The sequence below is a fragment of the Hippoglossus hippoglossus genome, chromosome 1, assembly GCF_009819705.1.
Source record: "Hippoglossus hippoglossus isolate fHipHip1 chromosome 1, fHipHip1.pri, whole genome shotgun sequence".
Taxonomy (NCBI): domain Eukaryota; kingdom Metazoa; phylum Chordata; class Actinopteri; order Pleuronectiformes; family Pleuronectidae; genus Hippoglossus; species Hippoglossus hippoglossus.
The window spans coordinates 5,276,707-5,291,985 of record NC_047151.1 but is presented as its reverse complement, the minus strand read 5'-3'; the positions used below and the strand labels follow the sequence as shown (position 1 = coordinate 5,291,985).

The 15,279-nt window shown below is 41.4% G+C and overlaps 2 protein-coding genes across 6 annotated transcripts; both read right to left on the bottom strand.

The window, feature by feature from the left end:
- Nucleotides 1-523: 523 nt before the first annotated feature.
- Nucleotides 524-10,774, bottom strand: unc93b1 (unc-93 homolog B1, TLR signaling regulator). Of its 5 annotated transcripts, none has more exons than XM_034593592.1 (13): nucleotides 10,577-10,774; nucleotides 7,523-7,639; nucleotides 7,233-7,374; nucleotides 6,974-7,127; nucleotides 6,703-6,864; nucleotides 5,537-5,666; nucleotides 5,315-5,408; nucleotides 4,701-4,825; nucleotides 3,946-4,128; nucleotides 3,537-3,822; nucleotides 3,294-3,415; nucleotides 3,065-3,187; nucleotides 524-1,513 (listed from the first exon to the last, which is right to left on the bottom strand). In XM_034593592.1, exons 2-13 carry the CDS (start codon nucleotides 7,634-7,636, stop codon nucleotides 1,247-1,249), a joined length of 1,902 nt encoding a protein of 633 aa, XP_034449483.1. In that variant the 5' UTR covers nucleotides 7,637-7,639; nucleotides 10,577-10,774; the 3' UTR covers nucleotides 524-1,246. The 5 variants fall into 5 exon arrangements, with proteins under 5 accessions (XP_034449483.1, XP_034449502.1, XP_034449492.1 ...); XM_034593611.1 differs by having other exon boundaries at nucleotides 7,523-7,636; nucleotides 10,605-10,774; XM_034593601.1 differs by having other exon boundaries at nucleotides 7,523-7,656; nucleotides 10,621-10,774.
- Nucleotides 10,775-10,882: 108 nt separating this feature from the next.
- On the bottom strand, nucleotides 10,883-15,058 carry timm10 (translocase of inner mitochondrial membrane 10 homolog (yeast)). Its single transcript, XM_034593708.1, has 2 exons — nucleotides 14,842-15,058; nucleotides 10,883-12,830 (listed from the first exon to the last, which is right to left on the bottom strand). The coding sequence occupies exons 1-2, from the start codon at nucleotides 14,910-14,912 to the stop codon at nucleotides 12,635-12,637; spliced, it is 267 nt and encodes an 88-aa protein (XP_034449599.1). The 5' UTR covers nucleotides 14,913-15,058; the 3' UTR covers nucleotides 10,883-12,634.
- Nucleotides 15,059-15,279: the final 221 nt, after the last annotated feature.

Here is a 15,279-nt window from a genome sequence, read left to right as displayed (position 1 = left end):
GCATTGTATGTAACAACCTTAAGCCTTAATTTTAAACATAGATTTTACAATGCGTTTAAATATTTGTAAGTACATGTGGACATCCTGATATGTTTGTAGTTTCAACACATTATCTGCTGTTAGTACCAAGTTCCTCACGTTTCCTTTGATGTCTATTGAAACACCACAAGGACATTTTTGGTCCCTTAATACCTGCAAAACTAATGTCCTTCCCATCAGCCTCAGCTGTACCTTCTGTTGAGTGCTAACTTGGCAAATGTCAGCATGCCAACATGCAAACCTGAAATGATAAACCTGGTGAACAGAGACATACACAACCTCTAGAACTGAACACAGCCTCTCATTCAGCATTTCCTTTGTCTGCCTTTATGAAAAAATGAATCTTGTTCCTGTCGTTTAATTTCCATACTCTAAAACAAATCACCATCCACCACAGCAACCACTGTAACATTTGTACTGTAATCATTGTTTTACATCGATAACAAAAAAGTACAGCTCCCATGACAGCACAGCGGCAAAAGGGTCATCGTCACGTGGTTTAATTCATGTCCCTGGAAATCACTACACCCTCAGTTATTTATAGTTTTCCTAGTCATAACGTCTGCTGTCCACAAACATGTGCAGCGTTCACTGTCCTGTTGATGCAGACGTGTCGGAATTAGTCACGACCGCTCAGCTCACTCATGGACTCTTCTGTCGGGGCCTTACGAGAAATGGAGTTTGTTAAAGGTAGATAAACAACAAACATTGACCAAACAACAATATGATATCTTATAAGATCTTTAAAAACTACAATTCTCATAAAGAGATGAATCAAGCCACTCAATATTCTGTTGACAAAGGCTGAAATTGTATCATAGTTACAAATGTCAATTGGATTTTTAATTCAAAAAAATTCTTGTTTCCAGTTTTACTTTGGCGCAACATCAGTATATACTCAGTGAGTATTTTAACATATTACCCAGTGTGTAAAACCATCTGAGGCGCAGTCTGTTACAAAGCATTATGGTCCTTCCACTTTCTCTACCTTTTCATCTGGATGACAGTTGTGACTAGAGCTGATTTGAGCTTTTTAATTAAAACAAATGCTAGAAAACACATTTCTGTTTTTTCTAGAATGAAGCGTAAATATCTGTAAAAATATGAATGGAATCATGAACACAACCGGATCCAGAGCATCGGAATCTCTCTTCCTCTTCTGTACGTTAGTCATCTGTCCACCATCTCACCTCCTTTTTCTTTTCTCTCACAATCCCTCATGCTCTTCCCTCTCTCCCCCATTGACATTGGCGCCATCCCGATTCTGGTGGTGACCTGCTGCTCCTCTCCTCCTGGCTATAGGTGAGTCAGCTCCGTGGGCCCCTCCATCCTGGCCCCTTTCCTCCCTGCCCTCTGCTCCCATCTCTTCCAACACATGCTCTTCGTCCTCCCTGTTCTCCTCCTTGTCCTCCTCACTTCTCTCCGAGTCTGACTCATCTGAGTTGTCCTCTTCCAGGTAGCGGTAGCCTTTTACCTGCGGAGACAAATGTTACAATAATGAGTCACTCTGAAGAAAAGAATGGTTTTACAGTCACCTTTCTTTTAGTTTTTCACTAAAAACCTCAGACTATAATAAGACTTCTTCTACTGAAGGGTTCCTTCCACAGAATAGAGTACCAGACAAATCACTGCATGCAGGAGTTCAGATCTCGCTACAAAATGGATCAGTAGAGATTTTGTTCTGCATGACAGAGAGAATAAAGTGTTTATATGCTGAGTGTAAAAAAGAAAACAAACTCTTCTATCTGAATGAGAAAAAAAGAATAACTCATAGATATGAGGTGTGCAGCCAGATGCAGTCTGTCAGATTACATCAGATTCTGGGCCGACTGTTAAAGCTTTAAATACAGAAAAAGATAATAATAATATCTTTATTTATGTAGCACTGTCGTAAGACAATAATATAAATAATTCGATTATCAAAGTAAATCCTAAATATTTTTTCTGTTGAATGACTGATCGACTAATCAGCTCAGGTCTGTATGTAACCAAACCCAAACGTAACAATAAAACAACTTTACAGTCACAGTGACACTAAAGGTATCAGGCCACGTTGCACTTAGCTGAACAGAAAAGGAGAGAAACCCCTAGAGTGGCAGATTTGACAGTCTAACTGCAACAGAGAACATCTGTGAACATTCATCAACACTCACTGTGACCTCATTAACAATAATACGTAAAAACTTTCCGCTTCTAATTAACCATGTTCTTAATTAGTGCACAGGGTATTTCATATTACAGGTAACCATAGCAACAGCACTTCTGATTACTGCGTGTAAAAATGCATTGTTATTTGCTTATGTGAAGTGGCCTCGTTATGAATGTGATATTACACTGAGATTTCCTAATACATATAAAAAATGTATACATATATACAACTTTTCTATACATACAGTAAATTGTAGAAGTTCCCATTATTTATATATTTAATAGTGAGTGAAGTTGTTCAATGTAAAACTAATTGCTGCTCACTCATTCTGCAAAACCTGCCTCATTTCCTGTGGGTTCTTGTCTGAAATTAGATACATAAAGTACATGAAATACCATGTAATGAAATATATGTGCAGACTGATTCATGGTGCTTCTTCTATATCAAAAGAACAGCAATATCTTTTGACATTACATGATGATTTTATACAAATCACAGTGGTATCAGCTGCCCCGGCCACACTGGCTGCATGAGTATAAACATCTTGCTTTTCTGTTGACTGAAGTTTTTTATTGCAATATTTGCAGGACCAGAAGATGCACAGCTTAATTCTGTTGATTACTGGTATTTGGTTGAGTACAAAGACCTACTTTTATTCAAGGAATTACAGTCGTCATACCAGAGACCTCTTGTCGTAGCAGACACCCTGTGTGACCAACAGATGCACGCGAGAGGCAGGAGATCATCAAGGTAACTTTACCATAGTTTGTCAAGTTGATGACACTTCTTCCTGTGCGGTGTAATCATTGGCTGACAAAATAAATCTGATAAAGTGGAATTATCCAGATTAACTCTTGAAAGCCTGTGACTGGTTACCTTGTGCCGTGGCCGAGGAATGCGAGGCAGTCTGGGGCGCACATCCCTGGCCAGCCGACGCTCCATCACACAGTAGCAGTAAGAGGCTATCAGTAAAGTGACCAAAAGGATGGAGATTTTGGCCTGAGAGGTGGGGACAACACATAGGTAAAGACAAAAATAGGAACATTTGGAACATTTCAGAAATGCACACTAAACGCTGTCAAACACAGACAGTCCCATACTGTACCCTCATAGGCAGGTGGGACCAGAGGTAGACTATGAAGATGGCGATGGCCTGGCACCAGTGATAGATGGTGTACACAAAGTCCAGACGTTCTTTTTCCTCCGCATACAGCATACTGAGCAGAGCTGACAGACACAGCAACACACACACACACACACACGCAGGAGTTCATATACGGACACGTCATGTGTGAACAAAGTTATTGCACAGTACATACAGACACCCCCACCACAATCCATTACTCACTGCTGAGGCCCGTCTTGTTCAGTGCGGTGCCGAGACCCCACAGCACAATGATCACCAGCAGAGGGCCCAGATACTGTTCGTAGGACTCGTTCGGCACGCGCTTTAGAGAGAACACCATGAGAGCCACCAGCAACACAAAGTGCACGGCGGCGCCGCTCAACAAACACACCCAGCGCGGGAGGCGTAGGCTGCAGAGGGAGAGGGAGGAGAAGATGGAGCAGGAGAAGCCGTAGACGATGATCAGGAGCCACAGCTTGTCCAGGCCCAAAATGCAGACACCATAGGTCTGTGGAGGGAGGGAAAGAATCAAAGAGATTAGATGAAACATACATTTAATTTTTTATTTTAATTTATTGTGTTGAAGTTACGCTTCTATTAGTTCAACAAACTCCTCTGACAGAAACGGTACCAGAGAGATTCCGCTGATGGCAAACAGCACTTCAAAGCCGCTATAGAAAAAGAAGGGGCAGAGGAGTCGCAGGCGGTAGTCCCTCAGGTGTTTGAATGGCAGCTGGAAGATGTTTCCCCAGCCGATGCTCCGCAGGTCAATCTCCTCTGTTGGCCTGTAGGCGGCGCCACACAGGACAAGGAACTATGGGTAGCAGCAAACAGCAATCAGGACTGACCATTGTGCTCTATACATGCTTTTCTCCAATGTGAATAATAAGGCAGTTCTTTCTGGCCAATCATAGGACATAAATAGCCCTTTACAGAGCACAGAACAACTCCTGCAATACTTTGTGTGACAGACTCGACCAATGCATACCGGAGAGGTAAGAAGTCTCATTTCACTGTATTTACAAAGATCTAAAATGTTTAATTTGTTCTTAAATGCAGAGGGTATAAACGCACAAACTAAGACTTTTGTTCTAAAGACTTTTTGGAAATGTTTCCTAGTGCAAAACGGTTTCCTGAGAATTACGCCTCCAGGCGATGTGGGTCTTCTTACGAAAGCGGCATGTGTCACTATGTGTGCGTGGGTGTATCTATTTAATTATTTTTAATTTCTTTTTAAATGCTTGTTTTTGTTGCTTTTACAATTTGTCTTGGTGCCATTTATATCTCACGTTAAGTACTTTAATTTGGCTTGCTTAATTGCTATAAGTGCCAAACAGATAAACTTGCATGTGTGTGTGTGTGTGTCTGCGTGTGTGAGGATCCTACAATGATCATGGACAGGAAGGCGAAGCCCATGAGGACACTCTCCACCTGGATGAGCAGCATGGAGCGAGGCAGTTTTGTCAGCACGGTGGTGTTGAAGCCAGGGATCAGTCCACTGACAACTGCACCTGATAGAGGAGGAGGAGGGTTCACACATTAGAGGAGTTGATGGGAATCTGACATATGTCAGTACTACATGTGTGTTTCCTGCAGAGTTTTCCATAACGAAAACATGAAGTAATAAAAAGCCTAATTGCTTAATTCAATGCACTCATGGGCTTTGCTTCTACAGTCTTACTTGGTCTAATAAGAACAGTAGCATACATTGGATAATGTTAGCTAATGTTAGTAAACTTCATATAGATATTGCTGCAGAACTGATATCATACACTAGTATATTTCCCTAAATTGATGACTGTGCTACTTGCCACTGTTACACCATTTTTTAGCATCTGCATCGTGTCTTGATGCCGCAGCAGCTGCTGCAAAATCGGTTACACAGTCTCCCCTTAACTTTGAATGAATTATCTCATTGGATAGAAATAATTACATAATTGTCATGTGGTTATTTGTAAGTAATCATTCATCGGAGGAGGTGGAGTTCTGTGTGTCTTTACCACAGGCTTTGACATTGCAGAGAATGTGCTTGTTCTCATGCAGGTAGCTGTTGAGGACCAGACGCATGGGGAACTCCGCAAAGACAAAACTCAACTGTTGAGTAAAAGAGAAGACAGGGACCAGTGTGGTTTATTTTTTCTCTGAAAGTAGCACACAACAACTTTTCTCCTGTTAAAGACAGCAACACAGCATTAGAGAAGAAAACATGGCTGAGGACTCACGTGGAAGATGATGTGGAAGATTGACTGGAAGATGATGATGTAGCGGTGGCACACTCCTTTAGGAAGCTTCTTTTGCTCCTGCACATGCTCTTCCTTGTAGTTGACGTACTCGTAGTACTGCTGTGCCATCCTGCATGTGTTTGATAAGACAAGAGAAAAGCAAACACAGACATGTTTATGTATTTTTTTAAACACACTTAAGGTACAATGAGTATGTGTTAGTTTGATATACACTAAAGCTGCTTTCAGACATGCACCAAAATCAGTTGCTGCAGAAATTTTCTGGAATTCTTTCAGAAAACAGTAAAAACTCGGATATTGTCTGAGTGATTCCATGTGAGAAGCAGCAGATTATCTCGTGAGGGAGTTAGCACGATAATAACATTTCAAAACATGTGACAGACGCAAAAAACGGAAAAAACGAAACAAATACAAATATCTCAGGATGGAAAAGCCATACACGGAAGATATGTGGTGATAAGGCCGACGCCGGTGTCAATATGCTGTCAACAAAAACTCAAGCAGTGAAGTGAGTCTCTCACCTGAACGCTCTGGAGTGAACGTGTCTGAGCACCTCCTGCGTTGTTCGGAGAAGGTTCTCCGGAGTTCATGTCAGAAAACTGCTTAAGAATGTGCCTTACATTTCTTTTTTCTGTTGCTTTCCGAATTCTACTTTAAAGAAGTGCTATAAAAAAAAACATCTGCTGGCTTAAACTTCAAAACTCACAAAAATCCAGAGTTTGTCATGTGACCAGAAGAAGTAGCCATTGGCTGCTTTCGCTGGCCATGAGCGGACAAAAGTGCCGTAATGGTCCATTCAGGTTGAGGGAGCCCTCTGTGAGCTGTTATGTGATGTAAACGGTTTGATTTGACTTTCAAAGCTTTGATGGTTACGTTTAAGCATTATTGAAATGGTCAAGATGAATGGTTTTGTTCGATTGCAGATTTTCAGCTTTAGTGATCAGGTGAGAAACAGTTGAGTTGGTGAACATGTGTGATTGTGGTGCAGTGAAGGTAAGAACAGCAACAGCTCATCTATCCATTGAGATCCGAGCCACTGTTGCTGCTCGACCTTCACTGCGCTCTGTTTGCTCTGATGCTGTAAGGGTCAGACCTCAGCAGCTTGTGAAACGTCTTCACCCACCCACCTGCATCCTGTTTCTCACCTGGTGATGTAATTTCCCAAGGAGGCCCAGAGTGGAACTATGGCCACGCCAATGGCCACGGCTGACGGAACCAAGGTGTAGTAACGCTCCCAGTAATTGGTTGAGACAAAGAGGGCGTAGATTCCTGAAGCCAGGAACATCATCCACTTTGTACCAAGAAACCTGAAAGAGATATAAACAAAGTGTATAGAGGCAGAACAAGGGGCGTCCATGAAGAGAGGTTATATTGTTATCCTGTTGTGTGTGTGTGTGTAAGTGTGTGTGTGTCTACCTGATGAGAACAGGGGTATACAGCAGGCCTATAATAGGTGTGACGTTAATGCCCATCAACATCTTGCGGTCAATGTCCTCTAAGCCAAGGTTGCTATACTTCACCTCACGGTACGTCATATCATAATGAAGGATCAGTTGCATTTGCAGAAGGCCTGTGGTGAACACACACACACACACACAAAATGAATGTAAAAGAACATATAAGGGTCTGCAACTCTTTGTATTTATCTGCCGATCTTTTCTCCTGTGAATCTCACCCATATATACACTGTACACAATCATGGCTCCAACACTGGCTGCAAGAACATTCTTGATGACCCCCAGCCTCTTCCTCCTGTAGTATTTCCTCTCCTCCTCCTCCTCATTGTACTCTGAGTGCGGACCCAAAAACTCCTCCATCTGAAGAACATGGGGGGGGGGGGGGGGGGGGGGGGTCTGTTAATGTTTGGTAAGAGCAAAGGTGTTGATGTTTTATCACACTCGTGGAGGAGTGAGTCAGAATCACAGAGACTGTCGGTTCTTCCTTTCCCAGGACAGATGAGCTCACCTGGCCCTGCAGGTTTTCCTCTTGCCCCACATGCTGCAGTTCATTATTGCCGCCGTCAGGAAGTGCTACAAGATCAGCATCTCTGGCGTGCTCTTCTCCATCAATTGCCTCCATCTGGTGACCAAAAAGCAGAACTACGCTGGATTACTTAACGATTAACTGAACCTCCTGGAATCACCCAGATTTGCTAATCCCTGTACTGTTCCTGTGATATTGTTCTTATGATATGCCAGCAGGGACATGGGTTGTCAGATCTGTTACAGACTAATGAGAAAACTATTTGATGAAGTCTCACAGGCCACAAATATTCGTTAGAAATTAAGAATAAATTCTAAGGCCGGTTGTTATTTCGGAGGTCTGTTAGAGTTGATACCCGACAGGAAAATGAACACAGATTACAGTGAAAACAAGAAAAGTAGAGTAAAGTAGAGCAAAATAGGGTAAAGTAAAGTTAAAAAAGTAGAGTACGGTTAAGTTCTATGTCATCTCCCTGACAAGACCTTACTTGCTTGTTTGGACTGCTACTTAAGTCTAAATATGTTTAATGGGCACAGTGAAAGCAGTATCTATAGTTTATGCTGAACCCTGCCTGCAGAGGACTGCAACATCTTTATGTTTTAACAGCCACTGCTGCTGCTGCTGGTCAATTTGATTGTGACAGTGAGTGAGAAAGTGACATTGAGGCAAAGAGCACTGTCCTCCGGTTCTTTCTGCTGCTCACGCCTCTGCTCTGACCTACTTCCTGTTTTGTAGCAGGCAGTTTCAACTTAAAATAAATCACAGATCCCAAAAGAGGATGCTCACCTGCACACACAAATTCTGCACACGCACTACTCTCTGTCATATGGGATAGGGGATGGCATGGGGAATTGGCTGGTGGATGGAATTTTGGTAACACATCATACAGTGGGTTTGATACATTAGGAGATGCTGTTTTTTAAGTAATAGAGGTGACGTTGTTATTAGTTTGTCGGCTAAGTGCAGGCACCTCAGGCCTTTGGGATTGTTCAGACGGGAAGTACCAGGACAAGAGAAAGAGAGACAGAGAGAAAGAGAGAGAGACAGAGAGAGATGTGAACATCAGCAGACAACAAAGGGTTGTAAGTGCAAGATCCTTTTTGCTTTAGCTTTTGCCAAACCTACAATTTATAACATTTAATGGATCACACAATTAATTGATTCATCAACAATATAATAGATTAATTTATAAAAATAATATATAATTTTATAATGAAAAAAATCTGGCTGATGAATAAAGAAACACACACAATGGTCATTCGTTGTTAACATAATTGAATTCCACTGAACACTTTTTAACAATGAGCATCTCTTAAACAATTGAGACACTACAATCTTCATGAAGGGACAGTCTGAGGTCAAAGGTTAAATAGACCCCTGTGAGCTATTACAAAAAACAACTGTAAGAGTGATCCTGCCATTATTTATACATCTCTGTTCAAATCTACCACATCATATATGAACATCTGCTGTGCTTTGGTTCCTTTCATTTTAACCACAGCTGAACCACATTGTCATAAAAGAGGATATGACCCTCAAGATGTTCTCCAAAATCTACGCAATCAATAACTCATTCTTCCCTGGCTAGAGGCTGCGGGGCCCTGTACACGAAGTTAAATTCAAGAGTAAACTGTTAGTGTTGGAAGAAGTATTCAGATACTTGACTTAGAAAAAAAGACCTGCATTCAAAACTTTATTTAATGAAATTATGTAAGTATCATCAGCAAAATGTACTGGAAGAATGAAAAGTGCAGTAAAATGTTTTACTATTCTATCCGATAGTTTTGGAAAAATATTATCGCTGCACTGATGGGTAAGTTGTATTTTATTGCTGTAGATGTTTCTGTAGCAGTTTAATCTACATTATATTCTATGAGATCAGCATATGTCTGTGAGAACCATGTATCTCTATAAATGCTTTTCATGATTTCAGAAAGACATCAATATTAACTGGTGCTGCTATCATTAATAACATCTGTACACACACTCCTGTTGTTTTCATTATAACAACCAGTCTGACATATCTTATGCATGTTACAGAACTGTTCCTGGTCTCTCTCTCTCTCCCCCATTTTCCCCTGCTCACTCCGACCGGTCGAGGCAGACGGCCACATTGAGTCTGGTTCTCGAGGTTTCTTCCTGTTAGGAGTTTCTTTTCTCTCCAACGTTGCCAAAGTGTTTGCTCATTGTGGGAACTTTTGGGTTTCTCTATAATATTGTATGGTCTTAACCTTACTATGTCGAGTGCCTTGAGATAATGTATGTACGGAATTGAATTGAGATTATCATAAACATGCAACATCAACACATCGGGTGGTTTACACACGGTCATCTGAAAAGTAACTAAAGCTGTCAGACAAATGTTGTGGAGTAACAAGTACAACATTGCAGTGCAGTAGTGGCTGAAAGTTGCACAAATGGCAATAATGAAATCACATCAAATGTGTACTTCAGTACAGGACTTGAGTACAGTTTACTGTCCACCACGATTAACAATCAGGAGTGGACTTCACGGATCTGGATCCCCCCCCCATCCTGGGAATAACAGAGAGTTGTCTCCCTCAATATCACTGTAAAGATAGTTAGATCATTTTGGATAGCATTGAATGCAACATGAAGCGTTTTTAAGTTTTGAAAGATGAAGCCCCCTCTCATCCTTCTTTGGTCCTTCAGAATCCCCAGGACAATAACAGAAAGATATTAGAGAGCTCATTCTTCCATTAAACTAAATCTAATTTAAACCACTAGATTAAATATTATAATCTAGAGCTCGGTTTATGCGTGTTGCTTCTCTACTGCATATTTAGGACTTATTAGGGACACTAGTAAAACTATTACGGATGGCATAATAATAAACCAAATCTAGAAAAAAGCTATACAGAAGATATTTCATACCCGATTCAAATATATTCACTTTTTAACCCGGGATAAATGTAAGGGAGCGCATGTATCTGTATCCTCCGCCATTGCAGTATTTCATAACAATGTCGGACACCGAATTTAATAACTAACTCTTGATTAAACAGTCCTACCTGAACAGCTCGAGCTTCTCTTTCATCCACACCTGTGGGTTCACTCACCGTGTGTATGTGTGTGTCCTCACGAGCACCAGTGAATCAGGGTGTCCACCTGACAGGACACGCCAGCTCTGTCCCCGGGTCCCTCCTGGTTCCTCTTTCAGAGCCACAGAGCAGCAACAAATACAAACTGGTTTCACGAAGGAAACGAAAGTAAGACTGCTTCACTTCCTCTCAGCAGTCATCCCTGGAGCTTCTCTTAAAGGTACAGGACCAGGCTTTAGTCCTGAGCACACCCCGAATGACTGCAGCTTCAAGTTCACATCAAGTTGGACTTTGTTTAATCAGAGTAACTAATGACAGTGAAAAACAACAGGAAAAAAAAAAACATCACAGTGTAAAACATGGTCCACTGACATACAGCACAACAGACATGACGAATGATCAAAGTGCAGTCTGTCTTCCACTAAAGTCCATGTAACCACAATGACCAGGCTACGAGTCTGGGTCTGTAAGTAAACTATGCAGAGTGTCGTTGTAAAGCCCGACAGATATATGGACTGACTATATCAGTTGATATGAACCTTTCACAGTGAGTATCACTGACTTTGTTTACATGGACATCTATGTTCAGATTATTGACTTTATTCAGAAAAACACGACCATGAGCTGCTAATAGAACATTTCAATCATATTCTCATTGCCAAGTCACAGAGCAGAGCCCGACATGACTCACAGCGTCTGACGTTATTCCCCCAGTTTCAAAACCCCAACACATAATAGTTTAATGTATGATGCTACCATGTACCGTTTGGGTTGTCTTCTTTGGAATTTCCCAAAAGCTACACCTCTTTTTTGTTTCTCCGACTTGTTTCCACCCAGGGCATGTGTCGTAAAGCAGCTGGTAGCTGTCACAAAATGCTGTGAAAACTGTAATAGGATGTTATGGGGTTAAGACCTATACATAAAGGGACTAAGGTCAGAATACTCCACGTCTTAATTTGATTGTTTATTCCAAGGACGCCCCATTTCAGCTTCAAAAAGTCCATTACATGACAGTGACTTGTTCAGACCATTGTCTTAATCAGACTGATATCAGAATTTATGTCCACGTAAACTTAGTCAGTTTCTTTGAAAACGTTTTATTTTACAGAATAAACAATTCAGAAAAGTTGTATTTATTTACTTGTATTTGATTTTTATTCATAATCAATTATAATGAAGTTTATGTTTGAACTGTAAAATATGACGACTCAATTTCTTTCTAATAAGAGTTTGATAATATATAAGGAATCATTGCCAATTTTTTTATATATATGGGCCGATCTATTTGAAATGTTTTCACATCTCAATATCAGCATTAGTCCCCAAATCATTATCAGTCAGGCTCTAGTGTGTAAAAACTTGTGTTGGCTCGCACCATACTTTCACATAATTAATTCAGTGCACACCCTGATCCATGTATCTGTATTTGATTTGCTGTATTTCAAGGTTTTGAACAGGAGTAATACTACTTAGTCTGCATAACAGACAACTCCACCTGAATATCAAGATGTGGTGCAACCTTGAGAAGAGGCCCGTGTTTACTTTCAGCCCTTTCACAAAGAAAAACTGTTCAAAGAGCGACTTAGGATCGAAGGTTGATTTCAGATCAATAGTGCTTGTTTAAACCGGCTGCGAGTACCACATGGTTGGTATCACAAAGGTTCAGCAGCAACAGCAAAGCAGCTGAAAACAAGCACAAAGTGGGACTTAAATAAACGTTAAATGTCCCAGGTCTTTCTTCTCTCCATTCAGTTTGCAGTTGACTGCTTGAGGACCAAACGAATCGGACTGGTCCAAAGACGCCGGTGGACGCTCTGAGCAGTTTCAAGATATGCAGTAGTTCCACTGCGTCCTATAACCCCATCTGCAGTTTGTCTCAACATTAATTTAACGGTTTTGTTTTTTTAAGTTTATCCACCCTTTACATTAAAACACCAGTCTCTCATTGCATAGAAACCAGACATGCTAAACCCATCCCGTAACCCGGTAACACCCGCCCCCCTGCCACATGTCATTTCCTTCATCAGTGTCTCTATTCGCCGCCGACAGCTGCTTTCCTCATCAGTTCCTCGTCCTGCACAGAGAGGTCTGTCAGCTTGCGACCCAGCTTCTCATGGAGGTCCAGGTATTTGGCCACGCAGCGGTCCAGGCACACCGACTCCCCCTTTGTCAGCTCCGCCTCCTTGTAGTGTGGCGGTACACACTTCCTGTGGCAGGCGTTGGTCATTCTGTGAGAAAAGGAAGCCAGGTGTCAGTCATGTTCTTCAACTGTTGTTTGTAAAGATCAATATGATTTAATGTGAAAACTCTTTTACCAGGGTATTCCATTGTGCCTGAGCATCTTAACTTGATGACCCACCAATAATCATACTGTCATTTGTTTATTGACACAACTTTAAGTTCTTCATTTGATGCATGTGTTGTAAATATTAGACTTTTGACAAAGATCCGTAAAAGATAATGCCATTTCAAACTCCTTTCTCTCACGTTGTGGATATTATGGCAAAAATGTATCAGTCAGTTATCAAGAAATAAACGCAGAAGAAGGCGGCACGACAAGATGGAGTAATTAAAATACAGAAAATAACAAAACAAGATAGAAATGGGACATTTGTGTCATGAAGTCTGAAAGATCTGATGCTTCTCCTCCATGTTCTCTTTAGTAGACATGGCAGTCACATGCTTCACGTACGGCTAACTGATAATGCATATAAAAACAGGAGGATGGAAATACTGCTCTTGACTGATATGATCAAAAACAGTCAGCTTACGATGGCCAGCTTACGATCTGCCCACAGCTGGATACAGAGCAGTCCTGCTTTCACATCCACAGCTGTCTACATACAGCATTAAATGAGTTCCCCTCAGATTATCTTGGTTCAGTTCTCGTTTCCACCTTTAAACAACCGGACCGAAGCTTCATCTCCACTCCATCCACAATCCTGTCGCTAACTCAACTTCAAATAACAAGCTCTAAAACAATTGTTCATCTGCTTTACACTCCCTGATGGCGGCCCATATCATAATTAAACCTCTGTACCTTTTACACTAGTACAGCGGGTCATACTTCACCAGTCCGGTCCATCAAGAATGGAAAAATGTGAGATGGCAACAAAAAGCATCAAGCTGAATTCCCCTTGTTAAAAAAAATCCACTTGGTTAAATCATTCCATCACCATCTGATTATAATGTCTGCTCAGTGATTTGCAGAGTCATCCCATTCAAAAGCTTGCTTTCCTTTGAGAGGGCAGTGATGAATTAGTGGGATCCCTTGTACAGTCAAACCGTCCATGAAACGACGTGTAAATGAGATCACTATTGACAGATCTGAATGTGAGTGATTGTAAAATACTGAAACACCGCAGTTGGACTCAGCTAATGATGTTCCTGAGAGAGCCCTCCTTCCACCTCAAAACTGAGAGTGTACATGATGGCTCAGTCATCAGTGTGTTGTCGAAGGCCGAGTTAAAGGATGTCCGCAGGAGACTGACGAACTGTACGTTTCAAACATTTTTAGTTTCAAGCTTTACTGATTCACAGATACTTATTTAATTATTAACAATGTAACTTAAGTCCAAAATATATTAATATAATACATGCATTGTGCAAGCAGAGTGATTATAGATAAAAACACATATTGATATACCTCAGTCCTGTTTCGCTGTTTATAAAGTGTTTGTCCTTCTCTGCATATAAAGACGAGTTTAAAATTACAACCTTCACTCTGGAGCAAAATCCATTATTTTGGCCCATATCACCCGACCTAATATATTTGGAATATACACGCTGAGTGGGCCATTACTGTGTGTAGCCAACTTTAAACACATTCCTGCACAATGTTAGAAATATAGGCCAAAACATATTCAACATTAATTCATCCTTGTCAATTCTCCCATTTGTTATATCGGGCAAGATTGAGTGCTTTACAAATCAAAATCATATCCGGATTTCTCATTTGGTTTAAGGCACCTTCTTATTCTTGTGCAGGATCACATCAGCTGTCCACATCTGTGCACTTTTTACACTGATCAGTGACACGGTGCGAGTCACATGCAGCTCCTGGTATTAAAATGAATCAAAGCCGGCTTCGATCAAAGAGGGACTTAATAGTGACATCTGTAGTTAGATGACCTCTGCAGGACCTTTGATGAAGACTACGATGAAGGCCATCAGACGGTTAGTGGTAGCAGCATTAATAAGAGAGAGCTAGCTGAGCAGTTAGCTTATCTTAGCTCTTACCGGTTGTACATGTCTGCCATCATCTCCACCTCTAGCTCCGCCGCCAGCTGCTGGGCCTTCATGGGATCCATGTCCGCGCTTCACCGCTGCTCACTGCCGCCTTCAGCCACACTCAGTCCGTCCTGCCGAGCCTGCACAGCGGACAGTCGATCAGACTTCTACCGGCTGCTGCTTCTGTAACCTTCAGCAACGTAAACACGTGTGTACTGTTTCCTCCACGACTTCCGCTGTCAATAAAGTTGGATTCAGACGGGGGCGAAGAGGAAGCGCTCCCTCTGGTGGAGTGAGAACACAACCGTGGTTTTGCCAGAGGAAAAAACACTTGCATGAAAAGACAGACCGTTTTTATTATGGCCATAATCGTGTTTTTCACACAAATACAGACTCAGAATAAGGTTTATGTTACAGATGTGACGACACTGAGGTGCCTTTGATCTT

Excerpts from the sequence above, each read along its gene's own strand:
- unc93b1 (XM_034593592.1), bottom strand. The coding sequence starts at position 7,636 with ATGGAGGCAATTGATGGAGAAGAGCACGCCAGAGATGCTGATCTTGTA. Across the intron at positions 5,667-6,702 it reads TTGGGAAATTACATCACCAG|GATGGCACAGCAGTACTACG; the intron begins GTGAGAAACAGG and ends AAACACATGCAG. Across the intron at positions 3,188-3,293 it reads GGTCCCACCTGCCTATGAGG|GCCAAAATCTCCATCCTTTT; the intron begins GTACAGTATGGG and ends CCCACCTCTCAG.
- timm10 (XM_034593708.1), bottom strand. The coding sequence starts at position 14,912 with ATGGATCCCATGAAGGCCCAGCAGCTGGCGGCGGAGCTAGAGGTGGAG. Across the intron at positions 12,831-14,841 it reads ATGGCAGACATGTACAACCG|AATGACCAACGCCTGCCACA; the intron begins GTAAGAGCTAAG and ends CTTTTCTCACAG.